The 24,594-nt window shown below is 41.6% G+C and overlaps 1 protein-coding gene across 5 annotated transcripts in view; it reads right to left on the minus strand.

Annotated features, from left to right (window-relative positions):
* The window catches only part of akap6 (A kinase (PRKA) anchor protein 6), a 184,307-nt gene that overhangs the window by 69,547 nt on the left and 90,166 nt on the right, over positions 1–24,594 (minus strand). For all 5 annotated transcript variants that reach the window (XM_067478824.1, XM_067478827.1, XM_067478823.1 and 2 more), the window contains 2 exons: positions 14,332–14,462; positions 6,735–6,855 (listed from right to left, as the gene is read on the minus strand). In XM_067478824.1, coding sequence (XP_067334925.1) covers positions 6,735–6,855; positions 14,332–14,462 — 252 coding nt within the window. The remainder of the gene's footprint in view (positions 1–6,734; positions 6,856–14,331; positions 14,463–24,594) is intronic.

A 24,594-nucleotide genomic window follows, 5' to 3' on the forward strand; every position in this document is an offset into this window, starting at 1 on the left:
GTGCCTCAAAACAAAACCCCAAAGTCAATGAATGAACTTACTTCACTGGTTATGAAATCTTTTGAAAAATTAGAGACCGTTAAGGATAAGATGGGACCACTCCAGTTTGCCTATAGGTCATGTCAGGGTGTGGAAGACACTATACTGATGCCTAGATTTTGTTCTTAAACATCTTGAGGGGCCCAAGTCCCTTGGGAGGCTACTTCTCCGCTGCTTTTAAATGCATGTTTTAACTGCTGCTGATTCTGTCAGTGTCTTCTCGACTCTGATCAGGGTCCTGTGGTTCGAGATTTTATTGAGTGGTGTAAATGTTCCTTTTCTTAGGAATTAATGTGGCAAAAACAAAAGAGATGTGCATTGATTTTATGAAAACCATCTCTCCTGTTGTGCGGCACAACAAGCCTGTTGAACTGGTACAGCAGTACAAGTATCTGGGCACTGTGGTTGACAGTAAACTGCCCTTTGAGCCCCAGGGTGATGCTGTGTATAAGAAAGTACATCAGCCTATGTATTTTTAGCAGAAGCTTTGCAGTTTTGCAGTCGACACAAATGTTATAGTTTTGTTTTATTAAACAAGAATTTCCTTTTATCTGCTGGCCTGGCCTATTATCTGTTAATCAGAAAAAACAGGATATTGTGAAAGTGTGCTTAAAAACAGCTGGTATAGCCATGAATGAAAGGTCAGCTCCCTGAAGAACCCAATCAATCTTGACTTATTTGACGCATGTCCTAAGGGAAAAATTGATCATATAACCTTCAGGGGATCATAGAACTAACTGGTGTAAAGGGTCATTATTCCTATAAGTTTGCTCAATGACAATGAAATACTTATATATTGTTATGTTCATGTGTGGATGTGTTTGATGTCATTTGCGCTGCTCGCTGTAAAACAAATTTCCCCTCAGGGATAATAAAGTTACCTTGAACCTTGTTGTGTTAACATGTCAAAGTTCTCTGTTGGTGCCGTAGATATTTTGGCAAAAGAACAAGCGAGAATTTCCTGAATGTCCAGTCGTTCCAGACCAGCGTTGCCTGGACCGGCCTTTCCTAACTGCTGCCCCCAGTTTAATCAGTCGTCAGTCCCTTAACCAAAACTGTGTATATTTAGAACGGGAAAAAATGAATATGGTACTGAGAACAATTTTGTTGCATAGCATTTTTCAAAAAGAAACTGCAACTGCAACTGTGACACATTGAACCAGAGCGGTCGTCCACCAATCTCGCAGTTGTTGGTTCAATCCCCGGCTCCTCCGGTCACATGTCGAAGTGTCCCTGAGCAAGACACTGAACCCAAACTTAGTTGCTCCCGGTGAGTGTTGGCCAGCTGCATAGCAGCTCCCCCATCGGTGTGTGTGTGTGTGTGTGTGTGTGTGTGTGTGAATGGGTGAATAAGAAGCAGTATAAAGCACCAATAGGTAGAGAAGCGCTATATAAGTGCAGAGCATGTACCATTCATTCATTGTCACTTGCTATTGAAACAAGAAGGTATCTCAAGCTTTTTTTATCAGGAACTACACCAAATACTGTTTAGAAAAATAAAACAAGAGCTCATGAATCTATTCTGCTTTTCTGAATTATTAAATCTTTTCCAGAAAGACGTTGGTCCAGATTCACTTGTGTTTACAGGAACTTGTCAGACCAGGCATACACACATGAATATCTGTATCAAAACACTCTCCTCCTTCCTCCCTCCTTTCAACGGTTGGTAAGTGCCTCCATCTAGCATCACAATAAACAGTAGAGGCTGAGCCTGCCAAGCCGGCCTGCAGAAACAACTGTCAGCCCAGCGTTGCTTTTCCGGGGCGCACACATCTACACACTAACACACATATGCCCTCTCCCTTCTCTCTCTTTCTCAGCTGCACACCCCACACAGACACACAAACACCTCAGAAAAGAACCTTGTGTTACTATGGTTACAGGGTCGAGTCCCCCCAGCATTTTAGTGGAGCACAGCGAGGTTCTGTGCTCTGTGGAGGCAAAAGAAACACTGGGGGAAAAAAAGAGTTTGGAGCTTTTCTGCAGCGGTGAAATATCCCAGCATGGACCCAAGTCCTGCTCCAATGACTACACATGACACTTCAAACCTACAATGTTCTTTAAGAGGAAGAAATTTTCACAAAAGCAGAATCTGCAGAATTTAGGTAAACTTTTCAGGACATATGTAAAGTGAAATTTCACTGCTGGAAAACTAGTAATTTCATAGATAATCTGTTTGTGTGGTTACATTCAAAATCAGGAGGAGAAATCTGAGGAAAAAGGTGCATTATGCCCTGTCACTCAGAAGGCTATAAATCCTGCAACACCCACAATGCATTGCACTCTTACATTCCCGAGGCCACACCCCTGCTCGCTGTCATACATGAGGCCTCCGCAGGACAAAGGACGGGACCACTGCACGCAACGTCTGGTTGTAACAGGTAGTAGTCTGCATGCTGGTTTTTCAGGGTGTTTTACAGGCGATTTATTATTAGAGATTTACTATTATTAGTGTTTGTTCAGAAGAACTTTTGAGCCGCAGTGGTGTCGACCTGCATTGTACCGGGCTAGAAGACCCCGAAGAAAAGAATACAACATGCAGCAAAGGGAAGTTTGAAAACGCTGGAAGAGTGGGTGCACGTGGACAAAGTTCAGGCCAGATTTCCTTTGAAGCACAGTATCATATTGCTTCTCATAATGTCCAGATTATCAGAGACTGACGTTTGTCAGATTTGTTTCAGAATTCACATTTCTCATTAGTACCAGGCTGCAGCTAGTTTCTTCCTCAACTTAAGCTTTAAGGCAGCTGGCTGTCAGCTGGCTCCAACCCACTGCAGAATCACCAGTAAGTGTAGAAAACACTGTTGTTTGGTCTTAAAATCGTACAATCCCACTTTTACACATTTTGTTATTGTGAAATCACGTGTGGTAGTTACATTTCTATGTATACAAATGTGTTTTAATGCGTGATTTCATGGTGCTGTTCATTTGCACTGGATCATACAGCTTGATAGTATTTAGCCTCACTGATATATTTGCTGGGCTCAGTAATAGAAACATATCAGTATAATGTAATAAAACTCAACAGAAGGTCAAACTGTATCATTCACAATGAAACATTTTCATGTCCACGAAGGAGGACGGATTGCAGGTCTGTGTTACTGATACACACACAGCTACACACCCCTAACCCTAACATTCACTAGTCTGCCTTCACAGAGATTAGATCAGGTCACAGTACCAGGAAAGTCTTTAGTAGAAGAGCCACAAATGACAGATTATCAATCAAATTTCAAGTTGGAAGCTCAGTCTTGGCGATGCTGAATTCTTGTGATCAGATACTTTACCTCTGGCTTTCTGTCAAAGAAGCCAGTGCTAAATGCTGTCATGGCACAGAATACACACCTTTATTTATTTCTTGATGACCCTATACTTTCTAAATATTGGGTCAGAAAAACTACATTTCACTAAACGACATGCAAACTGTTAAACATATGTGTAAATGTACTGGGAACATGCACAGGTATAGAAGGTGTTTGCTTTGAGTACGTATCCATTATGGAAATGAAGAATCAGATCCAAAAAGGCAAAACTGAGTGATATTTGAGATGAAAAAAAAAAAAAAAAGAGCCATGTATGAGCAGCTCACAGCTTACAGCAGCGTAGCCTGTCTGTGCAAGTCTCAGTGGTGCAGAGAGAGAGAAACAGTAGAAAAAAGCGACCTTGGCCCGGGTGAGGAGACGCTGCTGAGCTCCATCAATATTTTAACAGGAGAGTTGACACATCAAAAAAAAAAAGGAAAAAAAAAAGCGAGTGATAGAAAGAGAGAATGCCCAGTGATTCAGGAGTCATCTAAAATTCATGCACGCATCATCGCTGCCATGAATATTCATACCGAGATGAATATTTAAGTGAGACTCCTATGGAGAAATTAGGTTCATCTTTACACTTATCAATAATTCGCAGGGCAGGTGAGTCTCATCGGTCGCTAAATAAATCATGTCTGAACACACACACACACACACACACACACAGAAAAGTTTGGAAGAAAAGACGCAGAGAGAAAGGAGTGGAAAACAACACAAGTATGTATGTGATGCTTCGCAGCACTGCCTTCTGGGTAAAGAAAGACTGAGCAGTCAGCAGTTTAATTCCTAAAACCAACATGTGTGAGCAGTGTGACAGTTTACATATTAGTGTGTGAGGACCAATGCATACATTTCAGCTTTTAAAGGTTTAATACAACCCCAATTCCAGAATGGTTGGGAGCATGTGTACATGTACATAAAAACAGAAGGCAATGATCTGCAAATCTCATCAACTCATATTTTATTCACAATTGAACATAAACAACATATCAGATGTTGAAACTTATACGAGCTCATTTTGAATTTGTTGGCAGCAACACATCTCAAAAACGTTGTTGGAACAGGGTTGATGTTGACCATTGTGTAGCTTCCCTTCTTTTAACAACTGTCTGGGAAGTGAGGAGACCAGTTGCTGGAGCTTAGGAGAGGAATTTGTCCCATTTTGGTCTGATTTTTTGTTTAATGATGAGCCAAATGTTTTTTATTGGTGAAAGGTCTGGACTGCAGACAGGCCAGTTCAGCACCAGGACTCTTCTCCTGTGAAGCCCTGCTGTTGTGATGGATGCAGTGTGTGGTTTAGCAAAGTCTTGCTGAAATATGAAAGACCTCCCCTTAAAGAGACTTTGTCTGGATGGGAGCATATGTTCCTCTGAAACTTCTACCTACCTTTCAGCTTTTTTCCAGATGTGTATGCTGCCCACAGCATAGGCACTAACCCACCCCCACATTATCAGAGATGCAGGCTTCTGAACTGTCTGCTGATAACAAGCTGGACAGTCCTTCTCCTTGTGCCACAATTTATTGGCGCAGTTTTCCACAGATTGGTGAACCTCTGTCCATCTTTACATTCCAGAGGCTCTGTGTCTCTGAAATGCTGCTTTTATATCCAGTGATAAATAGTTGTCAAATGCTCCTCTGTTTGTTCTTGTATTTGCAGAAATTACTTTTCCACCTTTTGTTGCCCCTGTTCAGACTTTTTTGAGGTTTGTTGCTGCCATCAAATTCAAAATAGGCTAATAATTTCCCTGAAATGGTAAAAAGTGTCAGTTTCAACATCTGATATGTTGTTTATGTTGTTTATGTATTTTGAATAAAATATGGGTTGATGAGATTTGCAAATCATTGCATTGTGATTTTGTTTACGTTTGGAATTGTGGTTGTAGTATTTGTAGTTTTTTCCTTTCCTTTCCCCAGCGAATTCATTTTATTCTAGTATTCTAGTAAATGGTTTACTGAAAGAGCTTAGTAACAAGAAATAAAACGACCATACGCAGATGCAACACAACCACAAAAAGATGCCAAACAACTAGAAAATGATGAACTACAACCTAAAACTAAAATAGAGCCAAAACAAAAAGTAACACAAACAGAGTCAAACCAATCCCAAAAAGGTGTAAAGGGGGGTGGGGGTGGTCCTTTACTTGGCTGTGTTTCTCTTAATCTGTCCACATACAGCCATAGAGCTTTTGGCTCATTTGACTGGTCCGTGAGTCCAAAGTGAAATATATGCTGAAATATGCTGTTGAAAACAGTGACAAACAGGGACAAATCCCAATATGCTAACAGGACATTTTAGTATCATTAGCATTACGTCTGAAATCCAGCTGATTTAAATGTTGCTTTGCCTTCATTATTAGTCTTGTAGTTACATACACTTATCATGTTAAATATGTTTAGTTAAGGAGTTTAGGAGTTAATCAGATCAGATCTGTGCAATTGTATTAAAATACCACAAGTATCCAGATTTCATTTAAGCTGTACGGTGCAGTGATGAATTCTGCCTTTTCCATCGTATGTTTGTGTGTCGCAAATGTGAGGACAAGTATTATATGTAACACTGTTGTGAAATGATCATAGGATTAGAACTTGGTTGGACTTGTGTAGGGCTAGAGAATGGAACGTTTCAGTGAGCTCCCTCACAAACATAGGAAGACCTGTGCGTGTGTGTTTGTGAGGATGACTCCGAACCCTGAACATAACACATGCTCCTGCTCTGTCGGACTCTTTTGGCTGCAGTGAAGTCATCACACACACACACACTCCCCTATCATATGGTTATGGGAAGGCTATGCCTTGTAATCCCATTCTCCTTGGTGAAGATGAAGTGTGTGTGTTTGGCTAGAAAAATGGCACGATGAGGTGGGGGGAGGAGTACAGGAGAGTTGATATGGGGGGTGGGGGGTGCAGTCCTGAGTGCTCCAGCCAAGCGCTCCAGGCTGCAGGATGGGGGCAGGGGTGGCAGAGAAGAGTCTTTGCTGTGCAGTTCAAATACGATTCTTAACATCAGACTGTGATTTGTCCGATGTCAAAGTAAAAAGCACCACAAGCACTTTCCTTCACACAAACTTGTACACGCACACGCAGGGTGGGCTGTACGGACAGAAGCTGGAATGTACCAATACGGTGAGAAAATGTTTTCAAGTTGTCACTTTCTAGGAGCATCAATATGCTGTAAAGCTGCCATAAACCATAGGACAGTAACATAGCAAATGTGGTTTATCCTTTGGTGTCAAACATCCTCTCATGAGCCACATGGTCCACAGAGCGGCAGCATCAGGTGTCCAGCTGCTTCTTACTAACTATTTGACTGATTCCAGTTATGTATGATTGTTATGACGTATAAACTACATATACATTTGATATTTCCTTTAGTGAACAAGCATTTACCTTGAACAGGTGATGTCTCTGCTCCTCTGACATTGTCAGCTGGTGACTGTCCGTCACCATGGCATCCATGTCCATCAGCCAATCCCAAAGCTCCTGGTACTCAGCCTCAAACTCCTGCAGACTGAAAAACACAGAGCGAAAACAATTATTGCGTTGAATTATTATTGTTGTAATTCAATTTTCTTGTTCCTGCTATTCATACGATGTTTCCTACATGTACCGATTCCTGTTATTGTTTCTTGTTTTATTATAATATTGTTTTGTCCTGTGGCGACGGGAGACATACGCATCTCGTTATGCTGATAAAACATGTGGCCAAAATTGAAAAGTAAAACGAGAGAGAGGCTCTGACTGATAAGGGCAGAGTGAAAGGGAAAAGCACAAAACAGATGCAGTTTGAGATGAAACTAAAATGTTTCCCAGCATTTTAACATGTGTAAACCTCCAATGTGTCTGGATTCTCTGACGAGGACAGAACTGTCCCTGACGCACATTCATAAGGGACATGATATCGGGAAAGTGATCTGTGTCCCTCTAAGCAATGAACGACTGCCTCTTTTTCTTGCCGACCGGCTACTGAAAGACCAGCCTCTCTGATCATCTCAGGTGCCTGAATGGTCATTTTGCTGCACAGATATGGTGCTTATGAAAAAAGAATTAGGAAAAACTTTTGGTTCATAGAATCCCAGTTCCTGTTGGAGACCATCTGTCCTTTTTTTTGTCTTAACATCTTCTTTATCACCTTGTGTTTATTCCTACATCCTCTTTCCTCCTTTGGTTTGTGCCTCTTTTCCTGCTTCTTCTTCATCTTCTCCTCCTTCCCCCGTTTCTTTTCTCTGCCTCTCTCCTTTACCTCCAAGTTTCCACCTCACGCCCTCCTCCCTTGTTCTCTCACTTCCTCCCTCTCGACACAGGATCACATCAAATATTTATGCTGTTGGTACAGGGGCCGATTGCTCAAACACACACATTACTGTCAGCCGTTTTGTTAAGGTGTGTGTGTGTGTGTTTATTATTTATATATTCGGTGGTTTTCAGTCTCGGCGGGGATCGCCAACATGTTTCTCAACATTAGCAGTGAAATTGTTTGGAATTCTCCGGTCGCCGACAACGACATTTTGACAGCTCTGTCAGGCCCACAGCATTTCCACGACAATTTACACACACACACACACACACAAACACGAATACAAAATCTATGTGCGTGCTAGTCATGGAGGGCATGCACAGAGACACACTGATTAAAGCACAATCAAACACAAAAACTGTGCCTCAAATACACAAAATATAATGTGTGGGCACGCAGGTAGTCAGAACGCAGTGCGCGCCCACACACAAACACACACACACACACACACACACACACACACACACACACACCAAGTCGACAAGCTGTCAAAGTGTAGACAGAGTAAACTATGAATGAAATTACAGAAACACAAAGAGACGGAGAACCACCTCCATTTTCTTTTTATTGTGATTCATCGTGAGGAAACAAAATACAAACTGGACTATTATTCACTTTCAATCTCTACATATGTATGTGTGCCAACGTTTGTGTGTGTGTGTGTGTGTGTGTGTGTACATGTTTTCTATTTTTTTCTGGAACAAATTGTGCGCTGTACAATGCTGTACCTTGAGGGTTCAGCTTTATCTTATATGAACAGAAGGTTCATTAATGTTTTACATGAAAGTTTTACTTTTAATATTATCCAATGCTGATTTGATTTTATAAAATTAATCTATTTGTTTTTGTGCCATTATATATGAAAAGTGCAACACTGTATTTACACTTATCAGCCACAGTAATGATGCCACCTGGTGATTTGAATATAAAAATATGCTAAACTAAAAAATGCTGACGTGTCATTATGGGTTAACCACCTGTCAGCACATAAAGTGGTTAAAATCACTTCCACTTGTACCAACAGCGACCTTTGACCCTTAGTTTCGTGTTAATACTTACTATAAGCAGTATAGTTTAAAATATATTGTTTTCTTAGTGGAGGAATTTTACTTTTGTAATTAAAGTAAAATGTAGATGATCTGCTTCGTACTTTGACTTGACTAAAAGATTTGCAGTGATTCTTGCACTTTGACTTGAGTATTGGGCCCTGGTGGCTCAATGGGTAGATGATGAAGGCTGCGGGACTGAATCCCACCTCAACAAATCCGCTGTGGCCGTCCTCAATGGGACAAGACAAAAGTCGTGGTTTTCTTGCACTTCTACTTGAGTAGTGAGTTTGTGTACACGGTGTAGCACATGCTGCTCTGTATAAGGCTGTGTAGCTGCAGACCACTAGTAGTAATGTTATGGCTGATCAGTGTGTTTGAGTTGACTCTAACCTTCACTGGATTCTACCATTAACCCTACAGCCATAGAATAATCCTGTTTACTTTGCACAATGTTCCAAATTTTCCAACTTTCCTAAACGTTTCCATTTACCTAAACTCTTTCCGGACTTTGCTAAATTATCTTCACTTATAAAAAAAAACACAGCTCTTCTTACCAAATGCACTTCACTTCACTTCACTTCACTAAAATAAATCTCTTCCGTTTCTGAACATTTCATTCTTTCCCTAGCTACTCAAATGTCCTTTGTTTCACCTTTCTCATGTCTTCACTTTTAGAAATATCTTTGCTTCGCAAACATCTCCTTTTTTTTTTCAAACTCTCTTACTCTGTTACCTTTTCATCTTCAATTTCTCCGAATGTCCCCGCTCTCCCTTGTTTCATGTCTGGTCTCTAGAATGTCCTTTCTTTGCTCAGCATTTCTCCTCCCCTGCTCCCTTCTCTTCATCGCCTGCACTTCAAATCAAACATACATTTTCCCAACACCTGCTTCTCCGTCCTCACTGCCAACTTCTTCTTCCTCTTTCTACATCTTCATCCCATCTCTTCCCTGTCCGTGCAGCCCCCCAATCCATCCTCCACTGCGAGAGATTCTCAATAAAATAAAACCTAAACAGAGAGGAAGTGAGTGCTTCTTCCTTCCCCCGAGGTGGCGTTCCTCATTATGTGGTGAGCGGAGCGGCCTTTACCGGCTCAGACAGATGATCCAGATACAACACTCAGATTGTTTCCTTGTCATTTGTCGTTTCTCCACACAGCGCCTCCTCTCCTCTGTTTCTGTCTTGTTCTCACACTAATGTTAACTAAACGCTTTGTAAAACTGGATCCCTCATGGAGGGTGGGGGTCGGAGGGAAAGAAAACAGACAAATCGGAGAGGAAGGAGCGGCGCTGAAGCACTGCGGGGCTGCGTTCGACACCGGGACAGTTACAGAGCGTTTGAAGTGTCAGATTCGTTTTCTGTCACGCAGCGCTGACGGAGCGCGTGGGAGTGTTAGAGCGCGCTGCTCTGACATTCAGTCACTAGAGGAAATTTGAATTATGCAGTTTTATTATTAATTTCTAACTCGTCATATTTCAGTCAACACTGGGTACTAAAATGTAGCAGGTACCGAGTTAAAAAGGGCTCATCTCAATTGTAGCACGGAGCCACTTCATTTCTTTCTTTGACGCAAACATCACTGATCGGAGTTTAATTACAACAGCCTTCTGCCAGACCGACTTACAGGGGCGAGCTGCCCCAGTGCCTTTGAGCAGAGCAGACCAAGAGCTAGCAATGCTGGATAAAGCTAAAATTTGTGTTAGTAAAAGGGGACGATCCTGTTTTAGGAAGCACTGAGATGTTCTTATTGTGTCTGATAAGGTTTTCTGACATGTTTGTTCCTCTGGTCGGTTTGAGTCTCTTCTCGTCATTGTGTGTTTCCTTTCCCTCATTTCTTTGTCTAGTTATCTACTTAGTTGTGTCTTTCTCATATATCTATGGCTATTTTATTACTTTGCTGTGTCTTATTTTGGTCATTTCTGGCTAATTCTAGACATTTGTATCGATTGTGGTCCGTTTTTTTCCCTATTTGCTCATTTTAAGTCTATATTTTGCAGCTGTTGCCTTTTTTTGCTCAATTTCTGTGTTAAATACTTTTGTCTACCTTCAGTTCTTCTGGGTCTTTTACGTGAGCCCTGAAACTAGTGAGCTCAGCAGTTTTCAGGGTTAGTAAATGATACGGCCATTAAAGATATGTGTTATTCTTTCACAGAATACTTATTTTTTTTGTCAGCCCACAAAATAACGCAGGGAAATTAATCCATGACTATTCCAAGAAACATTTAGTTCTAGAAGCTTGGTGAGGTACTGGCTAATTGCTGGTTTACTTGATCTCCAGTAGCTGAGGGGTGAGCTAACTGCTAAACACCCTATAGCCATCTGGGCCGGTCACAACAGAACTAGAATCTTTTACTCTGAACTATTCTTAGTAGTACTTCACCTCGCGTACAGAATAAGCAGGTTTTACTATGAAGTTACTGGTGTAAATACAGTAAAATATACATAGTCTTTCCAGTCAGGCCTAAACTGATGGATTTTTCATCCTCGTCCTCTCTCTTTCTTTGCAGCACTTCCCAATTCTTGATTCTCTCTCTCTCTCTGCTGCTGCTGCTGCAACAGTGATAGCAGCTGTAACCGCTGTCACTAATTCATCATCCTCCATACAGCAGGAACAAGAGAGGGTGGAAGACAAGGTACAGAGAGAAAGCAGAAATTTAAAGCAGGGAGAGGAAGGGGAAGGAGGAAGGAGGGATGTGTGGAGAGAGGAACCAAGGAGCAGTGGAGGGAGGAAAAAAGAATGAAGAGAAAGTGGTGGCGTAAAGGTGAAGACAGGAGGAGGAAGGTAAGTAAGTGAGAGAAGAGGGAAGATTGAAAGTAATAAAGAAAGAAAAGGAAAAAAGAGAAGATAGATAAAAGGATGTTAAAAAGGAGAAAAGAAGGGAATGGTGAAAACAGTAGGGAGATAAAAGATGCAAGAGAAGGAGGGAGAAAAACAGGAAGGACAAATGTTTCAGGGGAATAGAAGCTGCAGAGTAGAATGATGAAAAAGGAAGAATGGAAGGTGGTGGAGACTGACAGCAGGGAGGGAAGGAGAGATGGAGCTAAAGAGGAAGGGCAGGAGAGAGGGATGAAGTGATGGAGTGAAAGGTTGAATGAGTCATATTGGCAGCAGTCACCTTTCAGTCAGAGACTTTTGGATTTATGAGGTGATTCCCTGACACTTGTCTTGTCTAATGGATTCATCCCACAGACACATTTAAGCGAGCAGCAGCACAGAGCCCCCTGCTGACATTCACTCATTCATCCCACAGATACGTTGAAGCCCAAACTGAGACAATGAACGGGTTAGTGAATAATGTCAATAACACTATTGAAGTTCCTGATTTCTTAATTAGCAATCGGTTATTTCACTCATTCATTTCATTTACACGTTTAACTATTGACTATTCACTTGTTCATGTATGGAAATCACACATAATGCTTTTACTTTTATTTACTTCTTCATTTCATCCTCAATGAATGTGTTTATTTTTATTCATGATGAATGTGTCCATCATTTGTGGATTTGTTGATCCGGTCCTGTAACAAAAGTTTGGGGTTTTAAGTTAAGTTTAAAAGTAAAAATCTAAAATACCAGCTGTTATTTTCCTCCTATCTAAATTTCCTTTAGCATTAGTTTGAAATTGAGATATTTTATTTGATTTCAGTAAATAATTCAGTCTGACCTTCATTTTCTTTACAAGTGAACCAAAACCAGAAATCTCAGCTGAGCTGAACACGCAGCAGCCACAGAAAAACATGTAACATCCAATTAATACGAAACTCATCACACACACCACTGCACTGGACACACACACACGTAAATCGGAGCAGAAGCTAATATATGAATACCCAATTAGTGTCCAACACATCCACTATAAATTACGGAAACATTACACTGCAGCCACAGAGGACTGAAAATCACAAACAGAAACAAAATGATTGTTTCATTTACATTTGTCTTTTCTGACTGTGCATATAAACAACTGGTATTTTTTTTATTTAAATCCCAAAGAACATAGTTCACTGTTAGCAAAACTGCAATTTACACTCAAGTTAAACTGTGAATTTGTGTGTGTGTGTGTCTGTGTGTGTGTGTGTGTGTGTGTGTGTCAGATCGCAGGGAAGACAAACCTCATCCTTCATGTAAGACGACACGCTGACACCACCCACAAAGTCTGCACAACACAACATCCGACAGTCTCACGGTGAAGCTATTTGAGCTTCATTTTTCATTTGCATACACACAACTTTGTATGTGTTTTATTGTGTGTGTGTGTGTGTGTGTGTGTGTGCCCTGCGTGTGAGCGATAACCGCAGAGGGAGGCTCCTCAAAGCTGAGGATTAAACACCGACAGGCAGCGTGACCAAAGACGCCACTCGCCGAGCCGAGCCTGGCCACACCAGATTACTGCCGTTAACACTCAGACTCCGTGTTTGTGAGTGTCTCCCTGTTGTTTGCTCTCGTCCTGTCGCTGCATTGTTTTTGTCCATCAGTATGTTTCTCCCTGCATCTTTGGTAGTTGGGATGTTTTATCATTATATACAAATTCATCACTTTCTTTTCTTGGAATTCAATCCTGGGTGAAATTGGACATTTTTTGTTTTGAGATGTATGAAAATGTAAATTGTAATATGTTACTGCCTAATCAGCCCCACAACATCATCTTGCTCAACGAGCCATTTAAAAAAAAAAACATGATATGAATATTTATTTCCTATTCCTGGTTTCAGCAGCACTTCCATCAGAGATTAAATGTCAGCAGCCCAACAGACTGAGGCTACTGATAAATTAGGGAGAACTGGATGGTGCATCACAAGATGCCGCACATTTCCCTCCTATGGAAGTTTCTCAGTGGGACATAACAGAAACACTAAGTCAATTCTGGAGAGTCAGGGAGCTTCCGAGCAAACACAAATGGGATGAAATAAAACCACCCTAAATCAAACCAATTGATTAAATTTGGATAATGAAAGAGCTATTAAATGGGGAATTTGATCTGATATCTTTTGCCAGTTTTTTTGGCAGCTCCAGTGTGTTTCAGATGATGGACACAGAAGTTGTAGTAACACAGTTTGGCCACTACATCCAAGTTGCCTTTCAGCAGCTAGAACAGGCCCTGGAGGTCTGACTGAGGCAGGTCAGGTGGAAAATCTGAGATTTTAAGCATAGTAGCTCCGTTGGTAAAAGGCAGTCGTCCATGGACTACAGGGTCAGTGGTTCGATCCTCGGCCCTGGCTATATGTCGAAGTGTCTCTGGGCAAGACACTGAACCCCCAACAAGCCTTTCCCCATCCCCAGATGTGTCGTGCTGGTCCAAGCCCGGTAGAAATTGGGGAGGGTTGCGTCAGGAAGGGCATCCGGCGTAAAAACTGTGCCAAATCAACATGCGGACAATGATCCGCTGTGGCGACACTGAACTCACGGGTTAAGACGAAAGGACAAAAAAAAGTATACAGCTAATGAAAAGATGACTAGTGACCTGAATAATACCAGAATAATACCTGGACATGAAATTTTAGACACACCAAAAAAGTCACAGTCCCCCACATGCTCACTAGCAGACAGAAAGGGTCAGAGATGAAGGGCTGAACACCCTGAGTGGTGTAACAGCTGCACGACCACTTTGGGACTCTGTCCTGTCCCATCCTGAGTTGAGCTCACCTGTTGTTCCTGGTGGGCTGAGTGCACTGCCTCCTGCTGGTGGAGGAGGGGTAATGCAGGCTGCTCAGTTTGATGGCCATCTGCTCCAGGGCTGCTCGCTGGGTTTCACACTGACCAGAGATCATCTCAGTCTGGAAGACACAAATTTAAGAACACAGATGTCAGTTCCATGACGTCCTGACATGATTAGACTGCGTGAGCTGATCTTTCTTTTCTGCTGGACCCAAATGTTCCAAATCAGCAGAACCTTGTCCGGTGGTCTGAAGCAGTGAAATGTTGTGAAGTGAGAAGCCACGTCACAGCAAGTTTCTTTTCAATTGAAGAAACACACTGTAGACATGAGTTGGGCTCCAATCAAAGTCCACCAAATAGGATTTACTTAGAAAGTGACCAAAGTTATCTTTTAAATTGCTAAAAATTCCACAGTAATGTTTTGATAATTTGTTTGCTAATAATTCAACTGAAATGGTTTAATTAAGTTACATTGGTCCAAAATCTTTAAAACAAAAGTTCTGAGTATGAGTTTATTATAGTTAACTGAAATTATTATTATAAAGACTAAAATAAAACAGAAACAAGTATGTGTTGTTTCTGAACTAACTAAAACTAAATAAAAAGTATAATTACAAATTCCAACAGGCTTTTTTTTAAAGCTGGGTCACAGCTGCAGAGGATCCTAAATAAAAAACCTCAGCAAGACCAAGTGAGGAGGAATCTCTCTGCCAGTATGAGCAGTAATATGTGTTCAGATCGGATTCAACTGGTGAACAGTGGTGTTTTTCCACTGAAAGTTGCACATAATACTACTAATACTACACTACTACTGTGTTTTCATATATCAGTTATAAAGTAAAGTATCACAGCAAACAATCTCTTTGTTGTCAGGTGCTCTTGTCCTCTGAATGGGAGCATCAGATGTGCGTGTGTGTTCTGCAGTCGTGCTTAAGTGGGATCATCTTCCTCTGAGTATGATGAGCTGTTTACTGCAGATGAATGAGATTCGGCCATGTCACGTTTTGACAGACGTGCCCTTTAAAGTCCCACAAGTGGCTGACAAGCCACTAGAAAGACCCTCCAACACTTCTCCTGTTCCCTCATCCCAGCTGAGACACACGCTCACCCACATATCCATATGTATATGCATATAAATGTATATACATACACATCCCACTAACACAAATTACCCACACACACACACACACACACGTACACTTAGCATTGGATCGCTTTTGTCTGGCACAAATTGCCTCTCATATACACACACACGCCCATCATGCCTGCACAAATGCTGCCATAAAGCCACACATACATACAAATTGACCATGAATTGTTGCACACACACAAAAATAAACACACATTCACACATCAAGCCCGAATCGTTGCTCTTTCTCGAAAATTATTCTTCACAGACAAACACACACACACACATCAGAGTGAGCCACTCTCAGTATCCAGACACAATCATATAGAGGCACTCAGCGCACTGCTCAGATGTAATTGCATACAAACTATATGGAGATGAGGTTTCAATTGAACCAATGAAGGCAGAGTGAGTGTGTACAAACAGTGACACACACACACGTATATGACGGCCTGCTTTTCCCTCATTCAGTAACAATCTGAATAAAGTGTCGTCGCGTGGCGTTCGCCGTCCGATCTACTTAGCAGACTCGGCGGAAGGATCTGGAAAGGTCATCCAATCTGTGGAAGGCAGAGCCGCTCAATCAGAGAGCTAATAAACAAACCGGCAATACACAATCAACAGCACTGCCTGCGTCTGTGTGTGTGTGTGTGTGTGTGCTGCTATTACAGAAATGAAACTAACTGGAAGCACTCAGAGAAAATGTTTCTCACTTTGTCTAAACATCTCCCCACTTTCATTCATTACTACTCTCCCACATGCACTTGCAGGCTGTTTGCCGCCCAGTCAGTCAGGCAGCGAGTCAGTAAATTAGTCAAGTTGTTTGTTAGTTGGTTAGATTGTTCTTTTATTTGCTCGTGTGTCACGTTATTGGCGTTATGCCTCCTAATGTGGATGCAAACATTAAAAGTTCTACAGTTCTGAAAAATAAAAGAGACTCTGCCACGAATTCTACGTTTATTTCTGAGGTGACAGAAAAGGTGGTGCTAATGTTTTGGCCATACTATTTAAAAGGAATGAAGGGGCCAAAACATCAGAACCACCAGTTCTTTACATATACTGCATTAATCATTTTACCAAATACACCAAGAAAACAATAAAGTGTGTGCAATGGTGCAATAATAAGGGCGCTGTGACTTAACCTACCAACAGAGAAAACCAGTGGACCCACCAGTTTTGTAAATCTCTTTTGTGGCACATTAATACCCACATATTTAAAATCTAGTGACCCTCAACTTTTATTGAGATGGCTGTGGCCCAGGAAGTAGGGCAGGCCAGTCCAAGAGCCCCCAGGTAAGACACTGAACCCTAAGTTCCTGGTGTGTGTCTGCTAAAATGTAACATTTAAAAACGACATAAATAGGTTTAGTTTGTCCGAATAAAAGAGCCAGTGGAGGAGATGCATTAGATGAAATATGAGATGGATCGAGAACCACATTTACAAGTACAGACAATAAGCTAAATCAAATCCAGCTCAAATGTTATCACTTCAAAGTTCCATTAAGAGTTTGTCTCGGGGCAGCAGTCACTGTAACTCATAATGTAGAAATACCTTATTACAAATAATATATACTTCAGATATACTTCATCAACAGTAGAATGAATTTTCACGCTCGGAAATTTCAATGCAGATAACAGTTTCATAAGTTCAATGCCGACAAAGAACTTTGGTGCTGTTGAAATGTTAACTTGTCTGTTACACACACACACACACACACACACAACCTCGGTTAGCGAGGAAGAAGGTCAGTGGCTGCGTCAGTTACTTAGTCGGCCATTTATTTAGTTCATCATTTCCATAACTGAACGCTGCCTTATGGTTGTAATTGGCTTTTTTCATACCTAACAGCTGACTAGAGCCATAATGAAACACAGACACAGTGAAGCAATTTCTCCTGGACGCCTTGAGCACACGGAGCTGGAATGCACAGTGTGTTCCAAACACACACAAACCTACACTCTAATAGATGGAGCCATGAGCCTAGTTTGAAGAGAAATAATTTCTGACAGAAATCCTTGAAGCTCCTTCAGACTGGGAAGCAGCCCAACTCATCACTGTGTCTCTGTGTGTGTGTGTGTGTTTGTGTGTGTGTGTGTGATTCACCCGTTTGTCTCCTGAACTGTAACAAGATCAAAACAAAAGTTAAATTGTACATAAATCTGTAAGATACTGCTAAGCACTTGACACACACACACACACACACACACACACACACACACAGGCAAACAGACTTGAACAAGTAAAAAACACCTGTTTGATGTGTCTGTAGCCGAAGATGAAGATGTTCATTATGAAAAAGATAAACAGTGGCAAGAAAAATTAATGGCACTGTTTGCAATTTGCTGGTTTTCTGCACAAATTGGATGTGAAATTTGATTTAATGTTCACCAAAGTCACACATATCAACAAACACAACGACTACTGGGCTTTTTAAACTGATAAAACAAAGTCGTGAGCCTTCAGGCCTTTGTTTGAACACACCCATTAAATATAAAGTGATGGAGAAAAATGTGGCCTTCTGATTGGAGTCAGGTTCAAGCCAATTCGGAGTCCACTCAGGGAACCGTGTGGTTTTGAGCTGACTTGACTTATAAAGACACTCAGTGTCATTGTGCATCATAAAAAAAGAGAAAAGAAAGACCTACGACCAAGGTTTGTTGATTTGCATGTAGCCTGAAAGGGTTACAGAGTAACCTGCACGACTTGATTCATCAGTCTGCATTGGACATATTGTCTATAATTGGTGCTGTGTTTCCTCTCCATACAAGTGGGCACCAGTCAAAGCCACTTCAAAGGCTCAATGCAGAGTGTTGAATTAGATGAGAACGAACCTTAGAGTAACAGCTAAAGACTTAAATGATTCATTGTAGGTGCTTAAGCTTTATTGTCATGTGTCATCAATCTACAAAACATGGACCAGACATGTTGTGTCTTTGCTGCAAAATGAATTTATTGAGGTATCACGTATAGGCTCAGTAGCTGGGTGATGCTCCAGGACTCCAGGATGCTCCTGGTGGGAAAGCTGGGATTTGATCCTGCAGCCTACCCACCAGACACTCTGGGCTAGCTGGGCGCACCCCCGTAGCCGGCCACTGCTCCCCCCAGGGGTCAAATGCAGAGAAAGATTCCATTGTAACATGTATGTGCTCAATGACAACAGTAAAGATTCTTCTTCAGAATCTACTACAGGAAGCCGAATTCTCGAACCCCTCTCTGGTGTGAAGGGCACTGTCCATGGTGCTGATTCTGCTGTTCACCGAGACGCGAGAAGGACACACAGCTGCACTTTCAAATAATCCTAAGTACATATATGAAAAATATAATAAATGTGTTCTCTTCACAGGAACATCAATTTACAAAGTGGCTCCTCCTCAGTTAAGAATAAAAAAACGAAGTAAAAAAACCAAAACAAAACACACTGACAGGGAAATGAATATAAAAAGAAATAAAAGTCCATCAACGATTGAAAATCAAGCGTTTAAATGTGAATCTGATCTTAATGTAGACTGAATTATGCCTGTCATCCAATATTTAGCTCCCTGATCATTTGTTCACTGCCTCTGGAATCCACACGATCCAAAGTACAGTACGTGTACGGTGCAAATGTTTTTCTCTTTACATCGGTCTATGGGAGAAAATGCGCCTGCAGGTGTCTTATTTGCAGTGTTTCCATCATGATGTATTCATAGGTAATTTGATATTTGCAGTTTGTTGCCAATTTGTCAGAAGAAAAACTTTTGCACACAGTCAAGCTAACTAGACCAAGGTAAAGCTTATTTTGCTGCTTTTTTCATTCATGGTTTTTCACGTACACTTAAAATGCACATGGAAACTGTGGCATTTGTTGCATGCAGCTGCATAAGAGAACAGGGCTCATCACACTGCGAGAACCTCAGAAGACACAGCAAGTCAAACAGTCTGTCCACAGTTTCTATTGTAACTGACTTTGTGTGTTGCACTGTGTGTGTGCATGTACATGTTTGATATTTGCTATGGAACAGCTGAGTCCAGTGCTTCCACTCTGAGAGACACAGGACTCAATAAGAATCTGCCTCATTTGATGAATAAGTAGACCGTCCCCTTGACACACACAAACACAGCCAGTTCGTGTTGTTTTCTGCAGATGTGTGTGTGTCTGTGTGTGTGTGTGAGATGCACTTGGATGTGCTGAATCAAGTCATTTTAGGGCTTTTTGTTTACATGTCAGGGTCAATTTACCCACCAGCCCCAGAACAAGCAAAGCTCCCTCAAGATGTGTGTGTGTGTGTGTGTGTGTGTGTGTGTGTTCTCATGTTTCAAAATCCAGGCATGTTTGTGCGCGTGCTGCTAGCAAGAATGCGAACTTGTGCTCGATCCCCTGCTTGTGTGCATGTGTGTTTGTACGTCTGTGTGTATGTGTCTCCTGGGGTTTTCCCGGGGCTATAACTGCCAATCAAAAAGCAGCATTAGGACTGAGGAGCAGCAGCAGCAGCATATTAACACACTGCAACATCTAAAACACATATTGTTTGCCTTTAGAGGAGATCAATTCAAAAATATCAGCTCATAAATCCATACACAAAGCAAACCAATCAATCATGTGACGGAATGAATAATGTGTTAGCATAAGATTCACATCTCAGTTACAGCCTCCTGTCTGTCCCCTATGAAGCAGCAGCGACACACAGGTCCAGGGTCCTGCAGTGCCTGCACACTTCCCTCCGCATTGCTGCTTTAATCTTGAGCGAATGACTTCCTGCCCGTCGGCAGACTGTGCGGATTGTTGCCAGGAGCGTGGCTCAAAAACCCTCTTCTACGGATTCTGCAGGTTTTGTCAACAAGAGGCTGAGGTGCAAATTTAAAGCACACAGTGCACCAGCTGTGTTCCTGCTGCTGGACTTTCTAAAAGCCCTTTGAAACAGAGATGCTGGCTTTGCACATTTACACTAAACTCCAACAAAGCCAGTCACATATGACACAAGGCAGAAATAACAAGCAAACGAGCTTTGCTTCTTCTTAGAGCAATAACCTAATATTTTTGGAACGTCACTACATTATTCTAACATTAGGTTTGTGTAATATTGAGTGGGCTCAAATACGTCTTTGAGGTCCCATCACATCGCTGCTGTGTGGCCATATAGCAGCACATAAGACAAGAAAGATCGTGGCTTTGTGATTGTTGACATCTTGCAGCAGCTGACGCTCTTTCACAAAGCCTGCAAGATACACACTCACACCGGCACCTCAGAGGCAGTTGTCAGTCAACTCCGAACATGTGTTCTTTTAAATGATTATTGACAGTGCTGCCCTCAGAGGTGCACAGGTGCTGCGCAGGTGCACATGCAGCCAAAAGGCAGAACAGGATTCTTAACTGTTCTTAACAAACCCAAGCAGCTGTTGCTGCCACAGCTCCTGTAAAATATACGAGTAAATTCATCTCGGGGTGATTTTCCACAGCCTTGATGAGAAATGCAGAAAAGAAGTTAACCAATTAACACAACGTGTGTGATGCCTGGTGTTTTTGTTTTTGGGGCAGGAAGTTGTCAGAAATAAAAAGGAATTAAAAAGTAACAACTCACTCACAAAAAAACTCGAGTGAGATCTTAATCCGCGAGCCATCAACAAGGTCGTTGCTTGGCGCTTTGCATCCAGATTTGACGTTAATTCCTCGTGACATCAGTATGTGAGTTTGTATGTTTGTGTGCGCCGCAGGTCAATAGCAAAGGTGAGATATTCCAATAACATGGTGTTCTTGTCTTGATAGAGCAGAGCAGTGGGTAATGATACTGGATCAATAATGGATATGAGATGGCTGCATCTAGCTGCCAGCACGCACACACACACGTGCACAAATGTGCGTGTCAATACTGTAAATCAGTTTGATTTGTGTGAAGCAGTTGAGCAAAAGCTCTTCTTTCATCTCTGAGTGCAGAATAAATAATTGCCAGAAAGACAAGAAAACAGAAAAACACGGGCCAACAACCAGTTTGACACCATATAAATAGTGCGTGAACCGGTGCAGCAAGTCGGGTTATAAATAAAAGCAATGACAATGTGAACAGCCCCCTTCAGGACAATCTGCCTGTGACCCATGAAATGTGTTTGAAACTATCATTTGAAAAATAATATAAGTAACAACTAGATTCACTGCCTCATGGTTGTCACACGTCTGTCCACACTCAGAGTGTAATCAGTGGATGTATCCATGAAGCCAGATGTACAACAATTCACTCCAAGTGCTCCTGAGATATTGCAGGGTCTAGCATTTATCCATTACCTTTATTATTATATAATTATAGAATTTGTAAGCCATAATCCATCAGAATAAATATTTTCATCTCTGCACTGCACAATATGTAGTTCTCCTTTTTTATTATCATAAAAAAAACGTGTCCAAATCCTTTACGTTTCAATCTGTGCTTTGTATATTGGCTTAAACTCCTTTTTATAACACTGGGAAGGTGAATAAATGTCGGTAAAACAGTGTGTTTGTGTTGCCTGCAGGCTGCTTGCCTTGTCCAGATATTTCATCTAAAGTTAAAATCAACTAAACAAACCTTCAGCTAACCTCCACTTCTCCCACTGACCTTTGATATCCTCTCTCCTCTGTTCCTCCTACTCTCCTCCATCTGTAGTGTGTCCTGGCTCATTTTCTCTTCAGAAACAGGAGACAGTGAGTGAGTGGGAGCACAGAGATTACAGCAGGAATTTGGAAAGAAGCTTTCATGGAGAACAGCTGTGAAGCTGAAGACACTCAGCGTAAGCACATACTGTTTGTTCCTCTTTTTAAAACGTGTTTAAAAGGTAAAACTGAGAGAATAGGATTTATTAGCCTCAACACAGACTCAACACCAGTGGTTTTTTCTTCACATCCCTTCAAAAACAGACTAAACCACATCATCCCTCTTCTTATTCACACGCTCTCTTTCCTGCTCACCAACTGTCTGAGTTGTCTTCATCTCATTTTTCCCAACGCCACTTTTTCCCCAGACTGAGTATAAGTACTTACATTCAAGTACTTGGCAATACAAAGTACTAATACAAGCTACTAGTGTGACTTGCCTCATCAATCCACTGCACAGTTAATCTGAACAAAAACATTGTCCCAATGAACCAAGTGTCACAGATTTATTGTCTCTGACCGTCTGGGATGAGTCACACACCTGATGACCAAAAATTCAGAGATAAACAACCCCACAAATGCTGCCAGATTTGGAATATTATTTGTGTTCTTCAGCCAGAAAAATCACCAGCGAACAGCGTTTTGCCAACTGAGCAACCGAGCAAAGAAAAAAAAGACACACTAAGATTTACCGTGAGATCCCAGATGGACAGTTCTAGTTGCTGTAGATGTCCCTTTGCTGCCTTGGTTGTCACCTACATCAGTTGTTGTAACAGGTTTAAAATAATCTTGAGAACATGAGAATGATGTTAGTAACTGGATCTGAATACTTTAGCAGAGCATAGCATGAAGTTACTTCACTTTTGCCGTGTTACTTATTTTAAACCACTGCCACCTAATCACTCAACCAACATAAGTAACCAACCAACATAGTAATTTGGGATTAACTGCGATTAACTACAGACTGTCGAGCAACTAATCACAAATAAACATGTTTAAACTGTTGAAGCTAGTATTAGCTTACGTTATGTTGTATGAAAGAGTTTATTCTTAAGCCTAAAACAGACTGAACTTTTCCCCCACGTTTATACCTGAAAACCCAGTTGGAAAATTAACTCTATTTATTGTGTCTTAATATGAAAACCTACATATGTGGCTTAAATGACCGTGGTTAGAAGAGAAAAGTGTAATTCCTCAAACTCAGAACCAAAAGTCTTTTTTTGGTTAGCCCTAAAACGAGGATCGTGGTCCCTGAAGGTGTAGATTTGGACCTGCTCGTCTCTCTGCCACCACCTCCCTTTAAAACTCCCACAGTAGCCTGCTGCTCCCTCCACCAACCACCGGTTTCTCCGTTTGTGATGCCACCTCGACCTCATCTCTCATTCTTGTTCATCAAGATCAGATTTTTTATGTTGGTTAATTATTTTCTAATCAGTCTGCATGTATTAATTAGAACAGTGCCTAATGTTAATTAGCTGTATTAATGTGGGCTGCTGTAGCACCTGCCCCCAGAGCCGGGCTCCACTGCCTGCCAAATATCTTCTCCTCAAAAGTCAAACCAGGAAACACCTGTTACGACAGTCAGACATTTTAAAGCTTCAAAATGTTTTCAGGCTCTTAATTTACATTCGCTGACTCAGGACTCATAATGTAGATGCTTCTCCAGATCATAAGTGCTATTTGTTCTGTTTTGGTTTTTATCTTCCACTTGATGACAATATCAAACTAAAGCCAAATGTCTTGGTTCCAGCGGTTTTTCGAGATGGAATCATACATTTCTATTCAACAGCAGGTCATGTGACCAAACACCAGCACATCCACTGTAAATTTACATGGTGCAGAAGTTCACTAGCTTCGCCTGTGGATTCTCTGGGGAACAAGCCTAATGTTAATAAGTGCCACTTTTTAGGCCAGATGAAGGCGACAACACTGATACTTTATCATCACCAGTTCGCTGATGTTGGCTCAGTGTTTGTGGGTTGAGTTCCTCCAGGTAAAGTCAGACATATACATAAAGATGGCAAACTGTGAAGGAAAGCTCCTTCTGGCTGTCGATCTACACTCTGTGTCCCTAAAGACACCTGACTCACAAAGTGCAGCTTCTGACAGGTCGGGTAGATGGACACTTTAACTTAAAAGAAAAAGTACTATCTGGAGTTGATGGAAGAAATTGGCGATAGGCGTCTGTCCACACCAAACACACAGTGACTGATTAGACGTTCGTGTTGGCAGACTATCGTTCTGCTTGAGATGAAGCTGCATAACATAAATGTGTTGTTCATACTGCAGCTATCATGACTCACTCGCGCACAAACCCAATTGGGATAGCTGCTGTGTTTCCAAGTCAGATTTGTTCAATCCCAAGCCCGCGTGCATTCGGCCTGTTTTGAGCATCCATTTACAAATCCACTCCTGCTCACGCTCACTTGCTGATGCACAAACCTCACGAAATGTTGCTTTGTGCTCTCAAACCTTTTTCCCAACAGATGTCTTACTCCGCCTGATGCTTCATACGGTTGG

This window comes from Channa argus, chromosome 16 (genome assembly GCF_033026475.1).
Source record: "Channa argus isolate prfri chromosome 16, Channa argus male v1.0, whole genome shotgun sequence".
NCBI classification, from domain to species: domain Eukaryota; kingdom Metazoa; phylum Chordata; class Actinopteri; order Anabantiformes; family Channidae; genus Channa; species Channa argus.